This window comes from Enhydra lutris, unplaced genomic scaffold (assembly GCF_002288905.1).
Source record: "Enhydra lutris kenyoni isolate GAN:26980312 unplaced genomic scaffold, ASM228890v2 scaffoldscaffold10, whole genome shotgun sequence".
In the NCBI taxonomy this organism is placed as follows: Eukaryota; Metazoa; Chordata; class Mammalia; order Carnivora; family Mustelidae; genus Enhydra; species Enhydra lutris.
This window is the reverse complement of record NW_019154094.1, coordinates 32,616,919-32,636,160: the sequence shown is the minus strand read 5'-3', so window position 1 is coordinate 32,636,160 and position 19,242 is coordinate 32,616,919. Positions and strand designations below refer to the sequence as shown.

The following is a 19,242-nucleotide window of genomic DNA, read 5'->3' as shown; positions in this document are numbered from 1 at the left end:
GCAGGCAGGCTGAGCAGAAATTTTTTTAAAAAAAAGTCTTTGTCAGTTTCAACTTTGTCCCCATTCGATAAATGTTGAACAAATACTGGTTCATGAGAGTGAGAAATTATTAGACTGCTTGGCCTTTGAGTCTTTCCAGCTTCATGAATGGGGGAACCCATGTGTCTAATCCCCATCCCTAGTCTAAAGTCTAATTGAGCTGAAATTCTCTCAGATATGCAATACTCTTTTGTCTCTGGCCATTTCAAGTATTGTTTCTTTGCCCTTCCATGGACCTGTGTGTGCTTTCTTTTCGGATCTCAGCTTAAAGAGAAGGTCCTCAATTTAGGGTTATATTCAACTTGCCATGAAGTCTGACAACAACTACTCAATTATTGACCGTAATAATCATATTTTAAATTTTAGGTTTCTTTTCTCAGTGAAACTATAGATTTTATGAAAGTAAAGATCACTTAAGTATTGATAATTATATTTTCAGTGCTTAGTACACATATATGTTCAATAAACAGTAGTGATTCAAAGAATAAACAAACAAATCAATGGCCATTGTCCAAAAGCTCTTGAAACCTTGCCTCTTTGCTTGATCTGTCCTCTCTTTCCTCTCCTTTTTTCCTATCATGAAGAAAAATTTGTGATTAAAGACACTAATGGTTATTTATTGTGACAGATACCACTTAGATTATCATTCTCAAACTGCTTCTATCCCCAATATTTCACTACCGGGACTTATCTGCCCAGCTTTCTTTGAGGTCTGGGTGATCATGTGGCAGGGTTCTAGTCATTGGCATAGAAGGATTTTACTGTAAGGATGGAAGACGATTTTGCATTTTCTGATGAGAGGTATAAATTTGGTCACGTTTGTCCCTACCTCCCCCTTCTCCTTTAAGTAGGGACTTTATTTCTGTAGCAATAGCAGTCATCCCCTCAAGGCTATACGCATGAGGGAAAAGTGTAAAGAAGAACATCATCAACCACAGTCCCATGGCTCAGCTACCACCCCTGAATTTCTTGTTAAGAGAAAAAAATAAATACCTACTTAAATCATTATAAATTGAGATTTTCCTTTCTTTTCTTTAATTGGCAGGTGAAAATATTTTTTTTTTTTTTAATTTGAGAAAGATAGAGAAATAGTGAAGTGAGAAGGAGCGTGATCAGGGAGGAAAGAGAGAAGGAGACGCCCCCACAAAGCAGGGAGCCCAATGTGGGGCTGCATCCCAGGACCCTGGGATCATGAACTGAGCCAAAGGCAGACACTTAATAGGCTGAGCCATCCAGGCACACCAGGTGAAAACATTTTTTTTTTTTTAAAGATTTTATTTATTTATTTGACAGAGAGAGATCACAAGCAGGCAGAGAGAGAGGAGAGGAAGCAGGCTCCCTGCTGAGCAGAGAGCCCGATGCGGGGCTCGATCCCAGGACCCTGAGATCATGACCTGAGCCGAAGGCAGCGGCTTAACCCACTGAGCCAGCCAGGCGCCCCAGGTGAAAACAGTTCTAATGGATAGTTTTGAACTGTACTCAAGACATCATGTGCTAGGATCAGCTTTGGAGGAGACTTTTTCTGGTTTGTATGTACCCAACAGTGGGCTTCTCTGGAAGTCCTAATGTATTGCTCAAGTAGAATAATAATTATGATCCTGCATTTTTTTTAAGTTAATTTAGACATTTCCCATTATGTCAAGGTAAAGCAATCTCTAATTTACAGAAAAATTGGATTCATATTATGTATAATCATAGCTTGCTAAAATGTCATTTTGAATTTTTTGATTATAAGTGAATGACTTACCTAATACTCTCAATTCTGCATTTGCATAAATTATCCGATATTTGTTTTCTGCAGCACACTGGTAGACACCCGAATCTGACACATTCAACATAGTTATGGTAAGTGTCCCATTTTCTATTTGAATTCTTTCCTAATAAAAGAAAAGTCATGTAAAAATGCTAGTGTGTTAATGTAGGCATTCTCTTAACCAGAATACATTATTAAACATTTGTGCATATCTACAAGATAGAATATTTTTGTGTATGAGAGCTGATGTTTATGATGATGAAACTTAATATCCTGTAAGATTCTGAGCAGCTTTTTGAAGTTAAAAAAAGAAACATCCTTCATATAATTTTAATGGCTAGTATATTTTATGTTATCTCATTTCTTTGAAAATTGGCATTGTCTGCATAGAGTATATGTTACCGTTCTATTATAAGGTATATAAAATAATTTGGAAGATTGTGCCATTCCAATTATTCTAGAAAATATGGTCAATAATAATGCTAGACAAGAATATAATGGTTAGAAATTCCCTTGGCTTTCCATCATAAGATCTCCAAAAGACTTGAAATGTGATGACTTGATAATGTTCTAATTGAGTCATAAGTTGGAGAAGCTAAATTCTCCTTTTCTGCAGCCTGCTATAGTATGCTTAAACAGCCAAAATCTGTTCCAGAGTCCCATTTGGAGTATAAAAATACAATTTTGAGTGCACATAATGAAATAGTTTAATAGAGCAAATATAATTCTAAAAAAAATTTCAATATACCTATTACCATCCTTTAAAGATAATAAAAGTAGGCCGGAGGAAACAGAAAATGCTCTATGCAAAAGGTATTCAGGAAGAAAATTCCACTAAAACCAAAACAAAGAACAGCGTTATATTCAGCTTCTAAACACCAGATGTTCTTTGTGTCCCTAGCTGTGCCTACAAGTACAAAGTAAAAGGGAGAATTAACACAATTATTTGGATAATTTGATGAAAAAAAATCTGTCTCATTTTCAGTATACTGTAGAACAAAAGTATAATTTAGGCTGAAAATGTGGATAACTGCCTCAGTTCTCCACTTCCTATGGGTTTAGAGCCATTAGTTTTCAGAAAAGCAAGATACTGGTTAATGTTTAAGAGCTTGGATCCTGGAATCAGACTACGTTTAGAATACAAATTCTAACAATTACTAGCTACTGTGTGACTTTGAGCAAGTGACTTAACCTCTCTGAAACCAATCTTCATCATCTATAGAAGAAATAATAGCATCTCTCTTACAAAATTGTCACGAGGATACAATAAGATAATGCATGGAAAAATATGTGCACAGGACCTGGAACATACAAGACTTTGGTGGGTGTTAATTACGATGACAATGATGATGATGATGATGATGGTGATATCTGGATGTGAATCTATCACTGACTAGTGTGTAACCTTAAGCTTGTCTTCTCTACCCTTAATTTTTCTCATTTGAACAATGGAGATAATATTAATAGCTACTTTTATTTAAATATTATATAAGTTAGTATATATGAGGAGTATACTACATTTCCTAACACCGACTAAGCATTCCGAAAACATTAATTGTTGCTGGTAGTAACAAAATTTCCCTAGGAGAATGGGTGAATTTTAATATTAGCATTGACACTTACCTCTGGATTGAGGCGTTCACCATTCTTTAACCAGGTGTACCAAGGATTTGGCTTTCCACTAGCTTTGCATTCCCAAAACAAATTGTCATAGATAGACAGGTATGTATTTTGGATTTTTTGTTCCCATTCTGGTGGGGCTGTTTCAAAAATAGACAAGAACAACTACTTGGTAAGTCAATTATCCAAAATATTGTGCAACATTCCAAGGTCTGTACAAAGCAGAAGGACAAGGCCTCCTGGGCCCAACAGTGCTGAAAACACATGATCTGATGGAAGGGAAATACAGAAGCCTCAATGTGGAGTGACGGAAGTCTTGATATAAATATCAGTGGTCCTTTGGCGTAAGATAAATATTTGCCACTTGTCATTTTGAAGCACCTTTACAGCAACTTGGGAATTGAGGGGAAAAGTTCAAATGCAGAACAAGGCCAGAGAATAATTTCATGGCAAATATTAGTGGATAGGTCAAGCTAGAAAATGTATACAAATTTTGAGCCCACTTTGGGCAAAAGCCTTTGATTATATTTCTTCTGAAATGTTGTAACTAAAAATAAGTGTATCTATATCAGATATAATTACAATTCAGTTTGAAGCACAATTCAAATATGGGTCTCATCACATTTTAGTAAGATTACAGTCCAATTTTTTTTTTAACCCTAGATAAAACCTTTGATAGGCAATGAGTACTGAGGCATTTATAGTAAAGTGCCATTTATGGATAAAGTGGTAATATCCTTACTACCATTGACACCAAAAGGTGGGGTACAGATTAAATGCTTTAAAATGAACATTTCTTCCATAAATATGATATGGGGCTGCCTGGCTGTGTCATTTAATCCCTCTCTTTTATTTAGGTCTGGCCTCAGATATGTAAGAGTAGACGAAATATCCTTTGGAACTGCAGGATATTACAAGTTAGATGTTTTATATATCTAATTACAGGTAATTCCACCTCCAATACTGGTAGAGGATTTTTTCAGGGATTTTAGGGAACCTGCTCAAGAAGACATAGTCAAAAAATACAGAAGCCAAAATTTGAACCCTGAAAGCACATCCTCAATCAAGGGGTTGTGTTCAGGCTGTCTGTTTGGGAATGTCAGCCCTAAGATGGGGGGGGGGGGTTCAGGAAAAGGAAGAGTCAGTAAGGAAGGAAGGAGGCAATGCAAGGGTCAGTTACTGAGTTGGCCACCGAGATGGGCCACTATTACTCTAGCTTCTGTGACGTTCTAAGGGTCTTTATAACTGCCTACCCAGGGAAAGGAAAAGGAAGAATTTGTTCACTGGTTCCTGTCCATAGTCATTCAAGAGTGGTAGAGACAATATGTATTAGAACACCCAGGCTGTGTATGCTTAAGTGCTGAGCAGCCTCCTGAGAACAAAGAAAGCTGGAGGGGGGAACAAGATGGACTTTGTGTGGCACCTGAGATGAGACCCTGTCAGGTTACACCTACAAAACATGGAGCTGCTCACTGCAGCGGTGGCTGAAGTAAGAAGTGGGACTGAGAGTCTGAAATGTTATACAAGTATGTCCGACTTCCTGGGTTTTCCCACTGCAACATCTGGTTCCATTAAGATGAAAGGACTTTTAGGGAGCTGGTCACTGAGAAGAAGGAATCAGGATGTCTCACTATAGTAAAAACTAAACCTGGGATTACCATCTGTGGAAATCAGGGTGACTTCCGGTTACAGAACATGCTCATCACAGTTTTAAGGGACAAATCAAGGGAAGACTTAGAAGAAGTAGATGCATTGATGAAATTGAATCATGCTTCTGAATATTAACAAAATTTTGTAAATTGTAGATGATTATTTAGAAATTGTTTTAACATATGTTTGGCCTGGGAGAAGAAATTCATACTCACATAAAATTCATATAGCTTATAAAAGTATGAAATATGTATGGATTATTGTTTAATGCAGTAATTATAACTTTAAAATACATTTATTTATTTTATATGTAAATCCTTTGGATGCTTCAGATTCTGAAGACCAAAGTTTTAAATCTTCAACTACATTGTAAATGCATGAAAGGAAGGACTTAGGAATTCAGGTCAAATATATGGGCTTGGAGTTTGGATTTTATTTTTTTTCCCTATTGAATGGTTATGGGAAATCATTTAACTTCTCTGAATATGTTTCATTTTCTATAATGATATTAATACTTTAAGATTTCTTTTGGAAGTTACAAAGACATAATATAGAGGGATAGGGTTCTGAATTATAACTTAAACACAGCAATATAATAAAACCAATTCTTTTCTTAAAAAATTCAGGTCTTATGCAATTCTCAGATAATTGAGTCAATTACTGAATTGCTCCTTTGGGAGTACAATGACAAATAAATTAATAGGTGAGCAAGAAACATAATATTTGTCTTATTGACCAATTATTCATTATTACTCCACAAGGACCATTTGGACTCATTAAATGACTAATGACATGTATTCCTACCTCTTACTATTGTTAAAAATTATATGAATATATGTTTGTAAAATCTGTTGTGTAAGTTAACAGTTTTTGTAGAGATGTGGGAGGAAGCACTTTATTATTAATTTCTGGTTTAAAGATACACTCATTTTCTGTTTAATCATTTAGATATATCCATGGCTATATAATAGAAAAATGAAGTATCTATTAAAAACTAGCCAAAGCCTGTAATACTTTGGGGTCATTAAAATAATTCCAGTCACATCCTTACTATTTTATTTACAACAGATGCTAGATTCGAAAGATTGTTCCTTAAAACTTCGTACGTGTGTGTGTGTGTGTGTGTGTGTGTGTGTGTGTGTAGCTACAATTGTAGAGAAATAATCAGCAGGATATCATATTCTATATATAAAATAGTACTTTTCATTCGAGATTAAAATTGGAAATTCTAAAGGAAATGGAAAATAATATAACCAAGGCACAATATGTTCTCCCCACAGGATACTCAACTGCCATTTCTATAAGGTAATTACAATACCTTAGACTTTTCCAGTTACAAAAAAAAAATATTTTCTCCAATTACTTTATCATTGATTGTAAACATGTCACGCAGAAGCATGTTACATAGGAAAGTATTTTTGGTCATGTATAAATACAGTCTTAAAGTTCTCCAGTACAGATAAATTAAATTTAGCAAAGAAGTTAAGAATATCTTAAAAGTACCAAACATTTTGATAATTCTGGGGTGTATTTTATGGTTTGTTTGATGTAAAAGAAAGAAGAAAATTTTATGCAAGTATGTATTTTGGCCTGGATAAAAGAAGACATGAAGACAATTTTTATATAATACATGCTTTCATTTGAGGTTCTGCTAATTGAGACAAACATATATTTTAAGTGAAGTAATGACTATTTTCTATTATCTACATATGAATAGACAAAATCTGGAAAATAGAAACAAAAACTGAAAACTACCATTCAGTATTATGTTTCTCCTGTCATTTTCTCCTTCTTTTGTGAATTCTACTTAGAATTATAATTAAGATTGTCATGGGCTTTTGCTGCATGTTTTATGGAAAATATATTGGATTCTACGGTACTTTGTGTTATAAACTTTTATAGCTTTAATGTGACACTGCTGATACTTTCAAGGCAATTATAATAAACAATAGCGTGCAAAGGCCATGATGGAATTAAAGCTATATTTTAAAAATGGTCATTCCCACCCATTAGCATCCTCACCTAGCCATGTGTCTTCTTTATTTCTCCTATGACACTTCTACAACATGCTAATGACTTTCACTACTTACTATGAAGGATATTACCAAACATTTCATGTACTTTTTGAAATCCTATTAGCTTACCATAGAAAATGAGCTGACCCTTTGCAAGGTTTCTTCCTCGAAGGTTGCCTGCAATGCACTCATAGAAGCCTTCATCTTCCTGTTGAAAGTTCGGGATTTCAAGAATAGCTTGGGATTTGCTGTACTTGACTTTCCTTGGCAACGGGTTTCCATCCAACCTCCTCCAACTAATATCAGGAACTGGACTAAACAGTTATACCTCATTAGAATAGAAGACGATTCAGTCTTTATGACAGCAGGATAAAATAAGAATGTCCTTAAGAAAAATTCTCAAGGAAAAATTTTTAATCAATCTATTGTGTTGTGACTAGTTTTCAGATCATGCAATCATTCACCATTCACTCATCCAGCAATTTATAACACTTTATTAAGTGCCTGCCATGTGTAAGTCTTGGTGCCATAATCAGGGAATAGATCGATGAATAAAATAGACATGTTTTTTGGCCTTGAGTTGCTTAAAGGCCAGTGGAGAAACATACAATAAATAAATAATAAAAAATAATACATTTGTAAATTGCAGTAAATGAAAGAAAGGAAACAGTCCTTTTAAAAGGAAAAGGAAATAGAAATAGTAACAAGATTATATCAGTATAAATATGGTGGTCAGGAAATTCTTTGTAAGCATGTGACATTTAAGAGTAGACCAGCTTTTTCTATACTTATAGATACTTATAGACAAAAATACATATTCCTCTACATTTAAACTGGTACTTAACAGATAACAAGACCTATGCGATGGGCGATCTAGATTATCAAGAACCAGTACTATATAACAGACCTATTTAAACTGGGAGCATAGGTTTCACGATTTTCAAAAGAATGTACTCATTTTTACCTTATCTAAAGCAAAAATAACAACAGCAAAAAAAACCCACGAAAGATAATTTTATTTTGTACCCTATTCCTGTTAGAATTTGTGGAGTTCCTTAATATCTTATATCTGATACCTTTAGTCTAATATGAATATCTTTTAAAATAACAAAAATATATTTAAAATAGCTGAACCTAAGTGTTATCAATAAGGGATGAATTTAGAAATTCATAGTGAGAAAGACCTTGCTTTTACAGATATAATATAAAGAAATACAGGCTATCTGTAAAGTTACAGCAGGAAAGTATTTCTTAACAAACCAATCATTTGTAGTATCAATCCTCAATCTATTTACATTAACATCTTTCCTTTCCTACTGTCAAGTCATTCTGCATTCCCTTATAGATTTACAGATGATTTAAATGTTTCTATTCTAAATATATTTTAAATTAATAATAATAATAAAAGTAAATCATTTTGCAAAGCCAGACTGTAAATTTTGTCAAAGTTACGGGATTTCTTCAAGTCAACAAAAATAATGCGGGAACTATCCCGTCAAATGCAAAATGGCTGACAAAAATCTGTGGAGTTTGAGCAGTAAATTGCAGGATGTTGGTGATGGTGACTCAGTAGAGACTTCAAATAAAGCAAAACTGATGAACTCCAAGGAATTTTTTTATTGGCAAACGATGATCCTTCTGTGCGAATCAAAGATATATATAATATAGAAAGTCATACCTGTGCTCACATATATTTGTCAGAAAACATATCCCCCAATCACTGTGTGATTTGTCTATTTTTCTCAGGATTAGTAACCTGTATTTTGTTAAACACGAAATAAAATAATTATTATGATAAACTGTAGTTTTTGTCCTTTTAAAAAACTGTGCCACTTACCACAAATTTAGGTTGACATTTCAGTAGAATGGCATATTCCTGCCAACAATTAACCTCAGATAACTGGTTTTCTTATTAATTCACATTACGGAATACAAAACTACAAATAAAAATGAAGTTTTAGAAGAAAATTTATTCACATAGAAAGATCTTTGCCAATTCGGGTGAATTTTATAGTATATGCCCTAGCACCCAAATTTTTAAAAAATATATATGTAGTGCATATGTGAAGATAGTGAGAGTTTTTATCTGTGAGTAGTAAGAATATTAATGCCTTTAATTTTTTCTTTCTGCTTATCTCTATTTTCCATTATTTTCCTATAAATGCATACATTACCTCTGTAATAAAAATTTCTAAGAAAATTTATTTACAAAGAGAAAAACAGAGGCTCTGACACCTGTCTAAATTCATGATCCTTTATTATTTTTTATGACAATGTATCTCTGAAGTTTATGACAAATATATGCAGAGTAACCTAAAAAAAGTTTTTAACCTAAAGTATTCAGACAAAAAATAAAATCAGTAAAAACTGAGTATATTTCCCATAGTTATAGCATAGTTCTTTATTTTGATTATGAAGACAGAAGTCAATTTTTAACATAACTAAATATCTAAATCTCTGAGTCAGTCTGACACTTAATAATAATAATAGTAATTATAATAATATCTTAAAAATAGCTACTGCTTATTAACCACAAACTATGTGCTCCTTATTATATATGTGTGCAACATGCACAGATAATTTCATTTGCTTTTCCTACAACCAAAGGTGGCAGAGCTAGGATCTATTTCCAAGTTTCTTTGCCTCAAAAGCTATGTACTTACTCATAAGGCAATAAAGACCCACGGCTATTATAAGATCCTCTTCTGATAGCTTTAGTATTTGTGGTTTTACAAGAGTAGATGTCCATTTTAAATGTCCAAATTAAGTGGGAGCAAATAGAACAAGTCCGACCCATCCCAGCTATTCCTACTTTCCCCAAAAGAACCCAGTGATAACACTGAAGTCTCTCTGGATAAGCTTATTTCCCTAAATGGATGAGACACTATATTCTATAGAGATACAGAGGTATAGAGATATACCTTTCCAATAGAAATAATGCAGCAGAAAATGTCAGTACTCTACCTGTGTGCCTTCTGATCCCTTAGCCACCCCAGATCGTGAAGTGTTATTACCTTCAACAGTTAGTATCTGTATCTCTTTGTTGACAACTACCCTCAAGCTGCTGTAGCTAACTTTCCCTTCACAAAGAAAGAGGTATAGGCAGCTAGGGATTTACACAACCCTAAGGGCAGCTCTTAATCAACAACTGACTGGGTGCTGTGGTACAAACAGTCCAACTCCTTGCCTCTAATGGTTGGACATCTCTAGGGTATGACCTGCACCCTCTCCAGAGCTCCCCTACAGGACTGAGGCAAATTTAACTTCTGTCGAATTTTGCATGATACCATACTCTGCTTGGCTGCTCTCCCATCCCTGTCCAACTTCTCCATTCTCTTATAAGTTCTTTCTAAGAACTCTTCTATCAAATCACTTGCAAGAAGATTATCCTTTCATGGTCTGCTTCTTGGAAAACCCATTTATTAGAATTCCCAATATGCTCTGACCCTTTTTCTACTTTTTATGGTATCAACTGTAAGGAACCCTTAAATAATTCTCAGTGTGGTATGTCCATGGAGCCATTAGACAGACATAGAAATGGTATTCTGTGGTATTAAACATCAATGGAATATGAGACCAAAACTGAGCAGTAGAATCCTTATGGAAAGCCATGACTATGGAACATACAAGGTCTAAATTATACTAGCATAACAGCAAAAGGCAAGAAATGTAGAAAAGACACAAGGTTGAACAGAGACAGATAAGTTTCTCACTTAAAAAAGAAGACATTCTAGATTTTTTTTTTCCTTATCTCATTTGGGGTTGGAGTGATAAGTGTTCTTCCCTAAACCATTTAATTATGGAGAAGGTTATAAGATTCAGTGTATTGGCTTCTAACATAACAACTTCCAATTCTGAAGAAGGGTACTGAATTCTCAATCTGCAGTGGTCCCATGTTTATTTGTTTGTTTTTGGTTTGTGTTTTGTTTTTTTTTTAAGATTTTTTTTTTATTTATTTATTTGTCAGAAAGAGAGAGAGAAAGCACACAAGCAGGCAGAGAGGCAGGCAGAGGTGGAGAGAGAGGCAGGCTTCCCGCCAAGCAAGGAGCCCGATGTGGGACTCGATCCCAGGACCCCAGGATCATGACCTGAGCCGAAGGCAGGGGCTTAACCCACTGAGCCACCCAGGCGTCCCTGGTTTGTGTTTTAATTGTCCTTAAAAACAACAACAAAAACAATGCTTCCTATCTTCATATGATTTGAATTGGGAAGACTACACCTCTGGGTTCAGGAAAGAACACAAGATTCAGGTCTTGCCATTAGAAGCAAGTATACCAGAGTCACTGTGATTTGTTAGCTGTGGGAACCAAGGCCACCTATCAGAGACAACCACACTCAATTCTGGTACTGCTTTTGGAAGAACTGTTGAAGGGAGAATCTCTCTTCACTGTGGTTTGCTCAGACAGTACAATAGAATCTTAGAACTTCTGGGACAACAATTTCCCACCAAATGGAGAATCTTTAAAAGCCAAAGTTACCTCAAAGGAAAGAAAGTTGGAGTTCTTCACATGACTAGATCACGATTATAACTCGATGGATGCCCATCATTCCCCAAATCTCTCTTGAACATTTCTGTAAGTCAATACATCCTTTTTTTCCCTTCTTTTTTAAAAAATTAACATATAATGTATTATTTGTTTCAGGGGTACAGGTCTGTGAATCATCAGTCTTAACACAACTCACAGCACTCACCATAGCACATACCCTCCCCAATGTCCAAAACCCAGCCATCCTATCCCTCCTAGGGATAGGGATATCCCTATTCCCTCCCCTCCAGCAACCCTCAGTTTGTTTCCTGAGATTAAGAGTCTCTTATGGTTTGTCTCCCTCCCTGGTCTCATCTTGTTTCATTTTTCCCTCCCTTTTCCCCATGACACCCCTGCCCTGACTTAGGCTTGTTTGAGTTATTTTCCTGCTGCTTTCAAACCAATCCTCCCACCAAAAAAAAAAGACTCGGCAAATAGTTCTGAATGCCTGGGTCTAAATGCTACCTATGTGATTGAATTATACAATATGGAGGATTCCCTCTGGATATTACATTTTACATTTTACACTCCATATATCAGAATTCTCAGGGCAATTAAGCAATCAAAAAAATTACTCAAACATTTTGAAAAAGTTTTAGAAAAACAAAAGTCTTATCAAATGTATTTTATCACTTCATTTTATGTTAAAATTACTAATAGGAGACAAATCAAGCAGTTTTATAAGATTTCACAGTTACTAATTAAATGCTGAGTTTTTTTCAAATTTGTTATGTCACTGCTAAACATGAATGCCATGATCCTCCTGATTATTACTGATAATGTGATATATACAGACAGAATAAATGCAAAATACAGATTACATAAAAATACATATGCATTTTAATGAAAACTTCCCATTTTGTCCTGAAACGTCTTACAAAGATACTAAATGAACTGCTTTAGATTTCACACCCTCTGTCTTTTCTGAAGGCATCCCAAATGGACAGTGGGTGGGAAGAAATGGAATCATAACAAAAGATGAAATTATTTTAGTAATGAGCATAGTTTTTAAAGATTTTTATTTATTTGAGAGAGAGAGCAAGTACATGAGTGGGGGGAGAGGTAGAGGGAGAGAATCTTCAAGCTGACTCCCCACTGAGGGTAAAGCCTGATATGGGGCTCCATCCCATGACCCATGAGATCATGACCTGAGCGAAAACCAAGAGTCAACCGACTGATCCACCCAGGTGTCCCAATCGGCTTTAGTTTTTAAATGCAAGTTCATTTTTCTAAGGCATGTTATTCTTTGTAAATAATAATTATAATTATAATTATAAAACCATCATAATAGAATACTATTTACGCAGTACAGAGCAGAACATAGCTCTAATCAGCTATATTTTGTTCCACTAAGCATGAATTTCCTCATTTATAGAATGGGGAATAATAATAGTACATAAGTCACAGGACTGTTGTGAGGATTAAATGATACAATCCACGTCACATATACAGTATGCTGTCTAGCACCCTAACACTACATTGGACTGTTAATGATAAATCAATAAAATAATTTAAAATCATTATTATGTTATTGTTATTATTTCAAAAGCAAAAATCCTAGCTGATATTTATTTGTTTTCTGTTCTCTGTTAAGGACTCCATATGACTATGCATTCAACATAAACTGATTTATGAATCATTTGTCAATTAAAATTAGATCTCCACACTGTGGATAAATGGGTACACAAACATCCCCATATGTCTCTAGAAGTAAATTTCTTGCTTTTCCCTGCTCTATATATCAACTGTTAAGATGCTATTACCCCTGGTCATAGTGGTCATGCTCCTTTCCTCATCATGACAGCAGAGCTCTCTCAGGAAAGACACTACATGATTTGCTGTGAGGTATCTTTTTTTTCTACCTGGTTAATCACCTGGGACCATGGCGGTAGGGAGGAAAGGAATTTGTATACAGAATTCTACAAAGAGAAAAATAGAATGCTGTGTGATACACCTGAGCATGAATATTAATAATAATCATTAATATAATAATAATATATAATAATAAATAAATAATAAATAAACCAAAATAACAAAAAATAATAAACAAATAAATCAAATAATAATAAAAATAAAAAATAATAAATCATATGAATATTAATATCATTAATTGAGTGCTTACTATGTACCAGGCATTGTGACAGATGGCTTCCACATGTCATCTGAGTTAAATACTTAGCTGGAAGCTATTAACAATTCTAATTGCCTTTTTGGAATGGTATTCACGTTTAGACAGGTAATTTCTGCTAAGTTATTACCTGCCAATTCTTTTCCACTTAGAGTTTCAGTACAGGCTAATTCATTGTGATTCACCTTCCAATTCTTTGAGTTACCGCCCATTCTATTATAAACACTAGTAGACTACTTCTTCTACTGGGGCTGAAGCATTCTTTTTAGGATCTACCTAGTTCGGCCATGTTGATGATGTAAATGATGCAATATTTGCTGGCTGTTCAGCCTAGTTTAAAGTAAGTGGTCTACTGAAAATGCACAGTTAAATATTAACACATGAAGAATGTCATGGAGCAAGGCAGATCTTCTAGGGGTCTTCAGAATGGAGATTATTGTTAAATCTCTTGAAACTGTGCTGTTACAGAAGGAAGTCAAAATAAATGGTGCTATCATCAAAATAAATGGTGCTAACCGCAAATATCAGCCATTTCTGACAACATTTCGCTTTTAGCTCCAATTCCTTCCTACCCTCTCCTTTTTTAAGACTTCCCAAATATGATGTGGAAATAGAACTTGGATATAAATCTCAATAAAGAAAACTAATCCAAAGCAAGTCTCTTACTCAAAGCTTCCTCAGACCATAGGAGATGCACTCATGAGCGTTGCATTTCAAAAGAAGATTTGCAAAAACCTTTTCTGATTTTGCTACTATTTGTTAAATCAAGTTTGCCTGGAATGTGGGTCCTCATAGTTGTGAAATACCACACAATAATAGTAAAGTTTTCTCTCTCTTTCTTTGTTCCTCCACCCCCTTGGTTTCATGCTTCTTAAATAAGCATTGCCATAAATAAGGTCTTTTTACTCCATTTTCTCTCATCATTATGCTTTTACAGAGTGAGCATCCTATTAATTTTATCTGGAGACAGAGTATATATTTGTTAATCATCTGGCCTAGTTCCAACCTGAATTGGAAGTTAAATTAAAGCTCTTCACACACTAGCAGAAACTGTGCTTCAGTTCTATACTATTAGCCCATAAATAGAATTTTCATTACTAGTGCTTTTTGAGAAAGCTTACATTTCTCCCCTGGATTTCTTAAACCTCATTATCCACAGTTTAAATCCAGGCCATACTAAGTTTTTAACTAGAAACTGGTACAGAGAACCAATTTCCTAAAATGCTCATATATGGGATTATTCCTAACTTGAACCTCATTTCAGAAAATCCCATCAGTGTCCAATTTTAATCGAAGATGGTGAAGCAGAATAACAAAACCAGCAAAGAGTGCCTTTGTTAAATTTTCACTGTTCCACTAGCTGCTTTCATTTCCCCAAGTTGAAATATTCATACAAAGAGCTTGGAATGTGAGACCGTCCTAGGGGGATACAATGTGGATACATTCATGAGTTCTGCAGAAGAGCAATCTCACTGTTATGGAAAAAAGGAAAACATTTTTCTTCTGAGCGATCTAAATGCAGTCACTATCCTTTTGTATTGGTCAGTGTCTACACCAGGTTTCTCTCAGGGAAAAATCTTACGGTGCGCATGTATTAGTCTGGTATATTTGACACTACAGTTGTTGGAGCCAGTTGATAAGCTACAAATGGTTTGGTGATAATAGCAACCATAGCAGAATGATGCTTGCAGTAGGGTAAAAGGACACAGGCAGGTTTTTGTCTGACTGAATGCAAATTGCCCCATTTTTCTGAGCCTCGGCTTTTTCATTGTAGCTAAAGCTAACAATGGGTACATAAAAGGCTTCTTGAGAGGATCAAACAAGAAAATATGAGTGAGAATTCATGGTGAAATAGAAAGTTTGAACCAAAAATAAGGTTTGCTAAATTTCCTTATTACCATGATTGTTATCACATTATTATCACATAGGGACAAGAAGGCCCTGTTATCTAAAGATTCCCTAAGAATGTTATTGCCATTTTCTACTCCTTTTAACTAAGGTAAAATAAGCACTAATTTGCACATGAACTATAAACTGGAGACCGTTATTCCAAGGTGAAAATGACACTGCATTCAGCAGCTAATTAACAGCTTGTCCATAGTGTTTTATCAATACATAATATTAACCCTAAATAAATACCTCTCGATCACATGAACATTATGCTGCTCTAAGGTAAAGAAAATGTTAATTTGGGTATGGTACGTGAGGTTCTGGAGGCCTGTGTTCCGTCAAATTTCTAGGTCTTGACTTTAGCTCTGCTTATAACCATATGCGTTCGGATAAAGAAGTAAAGGAAACATTACATATGGTGTGCTAACATTTAATCATTCTACCATTAATATATCTAATATGTATTGAGCACATATTAGATGCCTGGCACTGTGTTAAGTGCCTCAGTGAAACCATGTAACAATACTAAGAGACACAGGACTACTGTTACTGGTATTTTGTAGATAAGGAGACAGGGTCTAGGAAAGGCTGGACAACATACCCAATATCATGCTGTGAACTTAAAAAAGTATTTGAACCAGAGTCTGTCTTTTCATAGAGACTCAGCTTTAACCATCACGCTTTGCTGCTCCTACATGAACTAATCAGATATAAAATGAGTTACCTTACTAGGATGTATTAGGATATGCTGAGAAATACAATCTTCATCTAATGAACTAATTTGTTTCACAACTAGTGGATAGAGTTCTTTTTGTTCAAGGTTCAGAAGACAAAAGGATAGAGTTGCTTTGTTTTGTTTTTTGACCTACTGAGATGCCTCCAGATTCCAATAAAGGAGCTAAAGTCAAGACCTAGAAATTTCATGGGGCACAGGCCTCCAGAACCTCACACACCATAACCAAATTATCATTTTCCAGGTCAGCTGGAAAAAAGGAAGCAAGTAACTTCTTTTCCTTCGGCTCAGTACCATCTTGGACCTGAAATCTCATGCAATTGCCAATTATTTAAAAAGTAAGAAACTTAGGTCTCCTGAGAAAGGTGGTGATAGACTGGGACGGGAAGGATGATAAGTTGCTTTCAGAAGCATATATATTCTTCTTGGATGAGTTTTAGAGCCTTTAAATTAGTTTAATTTTAGAAACAGCACTGTCAAACTCCAATTTATGGCTATGGGGAAAAAAAAAAAAAAGAAAGGAAGGTTTGACACTGGATTCAGAGTAAGCCTGAAAATCCAAAGAGGCCCAACTTGTAGGCTGGGTCCCTGATCTGTGAAAGTGGCCCCTTTACAAGCATTCTTAGGAGAATTTGGCAACATATTTCAGAATACTTAGCTTTTTAGATTCCTTTAACCCAATAATTCTAACTTTCTAAAAATATACCAAGGAAGTTCTCATGGGCATGGGTAAAATCAGCCACAAGAGTATTCATTACATCATTATTCGTGGCAACAAAAAATGAAACAAAATAAAAGGAAAATAAGTGCCCACCAGTAGGAGGCTGGCTGAAAACACACTTTCAAATGTCCCCATTGTCATAAACGAGGGTAAAGACGATGGTTTAAGGACCTGCAGATACATTCACAGTTTATGGTTTTAAGATTTAAAAAAAAAATTTTTACAAAATAATTTATAGAAACAATGTGAACAGCACAACAAATGAAGTAGTTCTGGATTATAACCCAAAGTATAAAATAAATATCCACTAATCAGTACTGATATAAATAAATGAGTAAATGGGGAGCGGAATGTGACAAATCTCCCACGCAGAGGAATGCCAAATAAATTGTAAGGATTCAGCACCTTACAGGAGGTGAAGCATGACTCCCTATTCATTAAGTGAGGATGGTATATACTAACCTCCTTCCAGAGAGTCAATACGGAAAGAGACGAATCAGTAATTTTACGGAGGAGCATCTTGACAAAAACTACTTCAGCAGAGTGATGAAGGCCAACATCGGCAGTCATAAATCTCTTTGATAGAGTAGTAACCTTGATATAATGTGGTGAAATGGCACTTTGCCTTTGTGTTCTTCTTCCCCCCAAACCCATAACCTCAATCTAAATATGAGGAAAATATTAGACAAATTTCAGCAGAGGGTGATCCTACAATACCATCACTCCTCAGAACTGTCAAGGTCACTGAAAACAAGGAAAGTCTGAAAACTTTATAGCCAAGAAGAGCCTAGGGAGACAAACAAAGAAACAAACAAGAAAACCTTAATGTAACATGGTAGCCTAGATGGGATCCTGAAATTAAAAAAATAAAAAAGAAGTAAATAAAATAAAATGAGGACGTTAGACAAAAACCAAGGAAATTTGACATAAGGACTCTAGTAAAAACATTGGTTCATTAACTGAAACAAATGTACATTCTTAATGTAAAATGTTAGTAATGGGGGAAAATGTGTGGGGTTATATGGGATTTCGTGGTTCTATCTGCTCATTTTTTTCTGTTCTAAAACTGTTATTAAAATGTCTATTAATTAAAAGAAAGTATTGGTGAAAGGAGGAAAAAGAGAAGCAAGAATCTCCTATTTCTCAGAGATACAAAGGACCCCTTAAATAATAGCTTAATGTGAGTATCCTGAATCTTCCTTCACTTAAAGTTTGTAAGGAAAGAGCAGATCCCAAGAAAAATGTGTTATCATGTGTTGTTTCATCCATCCTATTTTCAGTAGCCTGCAAGCTCCCCATGGCCTATACATAATCTTTATCTCCCCAGTGCCTAGTTTGTCTGCCACTTGGAGAATTCCTTCTGACTGGCTGACTAAATAAATGAAGGAATAAAGGAATTAATGACTGAATGAAGTAACCTAAGCATATTTCCCAAGTTAATATATAGTTATGTTTGACTTGCCAAATGAGTGATTGAGGGGATAACAGTAATCCTTATGTACATTATTAACCACAGAATTTTGAAATGGTAAATCCATTATTCTGAGCAAGTCCTTGAAAATTGTGTTAGCACAAAAATATAATTCAGGGATCCCTTGTCTCCTTCCTGTGTGTTCCTTTTTACCTCCTCAGATAAAGTAGCATTGACAATGTCTGTAATAAGTAAAACTGTTACTATTTACTGGTGGCCTGTTTTGGGCCAGATACTTTGGTAGGTAAGTAAGTAAGTTTAATAGTATTTCCAGTCCTTAAAACAATTCTACTCTATGTATCTATGTATCTATCTATCTAGCTAGCTAATTTTGCCTTTGTTTTACAGATAAGGAAACTGATCATAGCAGCCCAGCTATGGGAAGAAAAATTTAGGATTTAAATACTAAACTTTTTGAATTCAAAGTCTACACTCTTTCCAGAACACAATGTTGCCTTGAAATATTAGTGAATCCACTAATAAGTCATTCAGTCCTTGGGTTAGTACATATGAATGTGTTTGTTGAGAATTAATGTTTTTCAGTTTCTTAATGATTGGCTTGAATATTTGTCAGTTCCCAGATTTGCATGCACAGTCAACAGAGTGGGGTATTCTGTGGAGTTTACCTTGGAATTTGCCAGAGTTTACTGGTTTATGCCAAGCAACATAGTATCCTGATAATATGCAAAACAATTA

General features: G+C 35.0%; 1 protein-coding gene across 4 annotated transcripts in view; it reads right to left on the bottom strand.

Annotated features, from left to right (window-relative positions):
• LOC111144105 (contactin 6) overlaps positions 1-19,242 on the bottom strand; it is a 303,309-nt gene that overhangs the window by 71,033 nt on the left and 213,034 nt on the right. For 2 of the 4 annotated variants that reach the window (XM_022498237.1, XM_022498239.1), the window contains 3 exons: positions 7,207-7,386; positions 3,416-3,552; positions 1,787-1,916 (listed from right to left, as the gene is read on the bottom strand). The exons of 1 other annotated variant lie outside the window; for it this stretch is intronic. In XM_022498237.1, the coding sequence (XP_022353945.1) occupies positions 1,787-1,916; positions 3,416-3,552; positions 7,207-7,386 (447 nt within the window). Of the gene's footprint in view, positions 1-1,786; positions 1,917-3,415; positions 3,553-7,206; positions 7,392-19,242 lie in introns of all 4 variants that reach the window. One more of the 4 variants, XM_022498236.1, reaches the window with a different exon arrangement.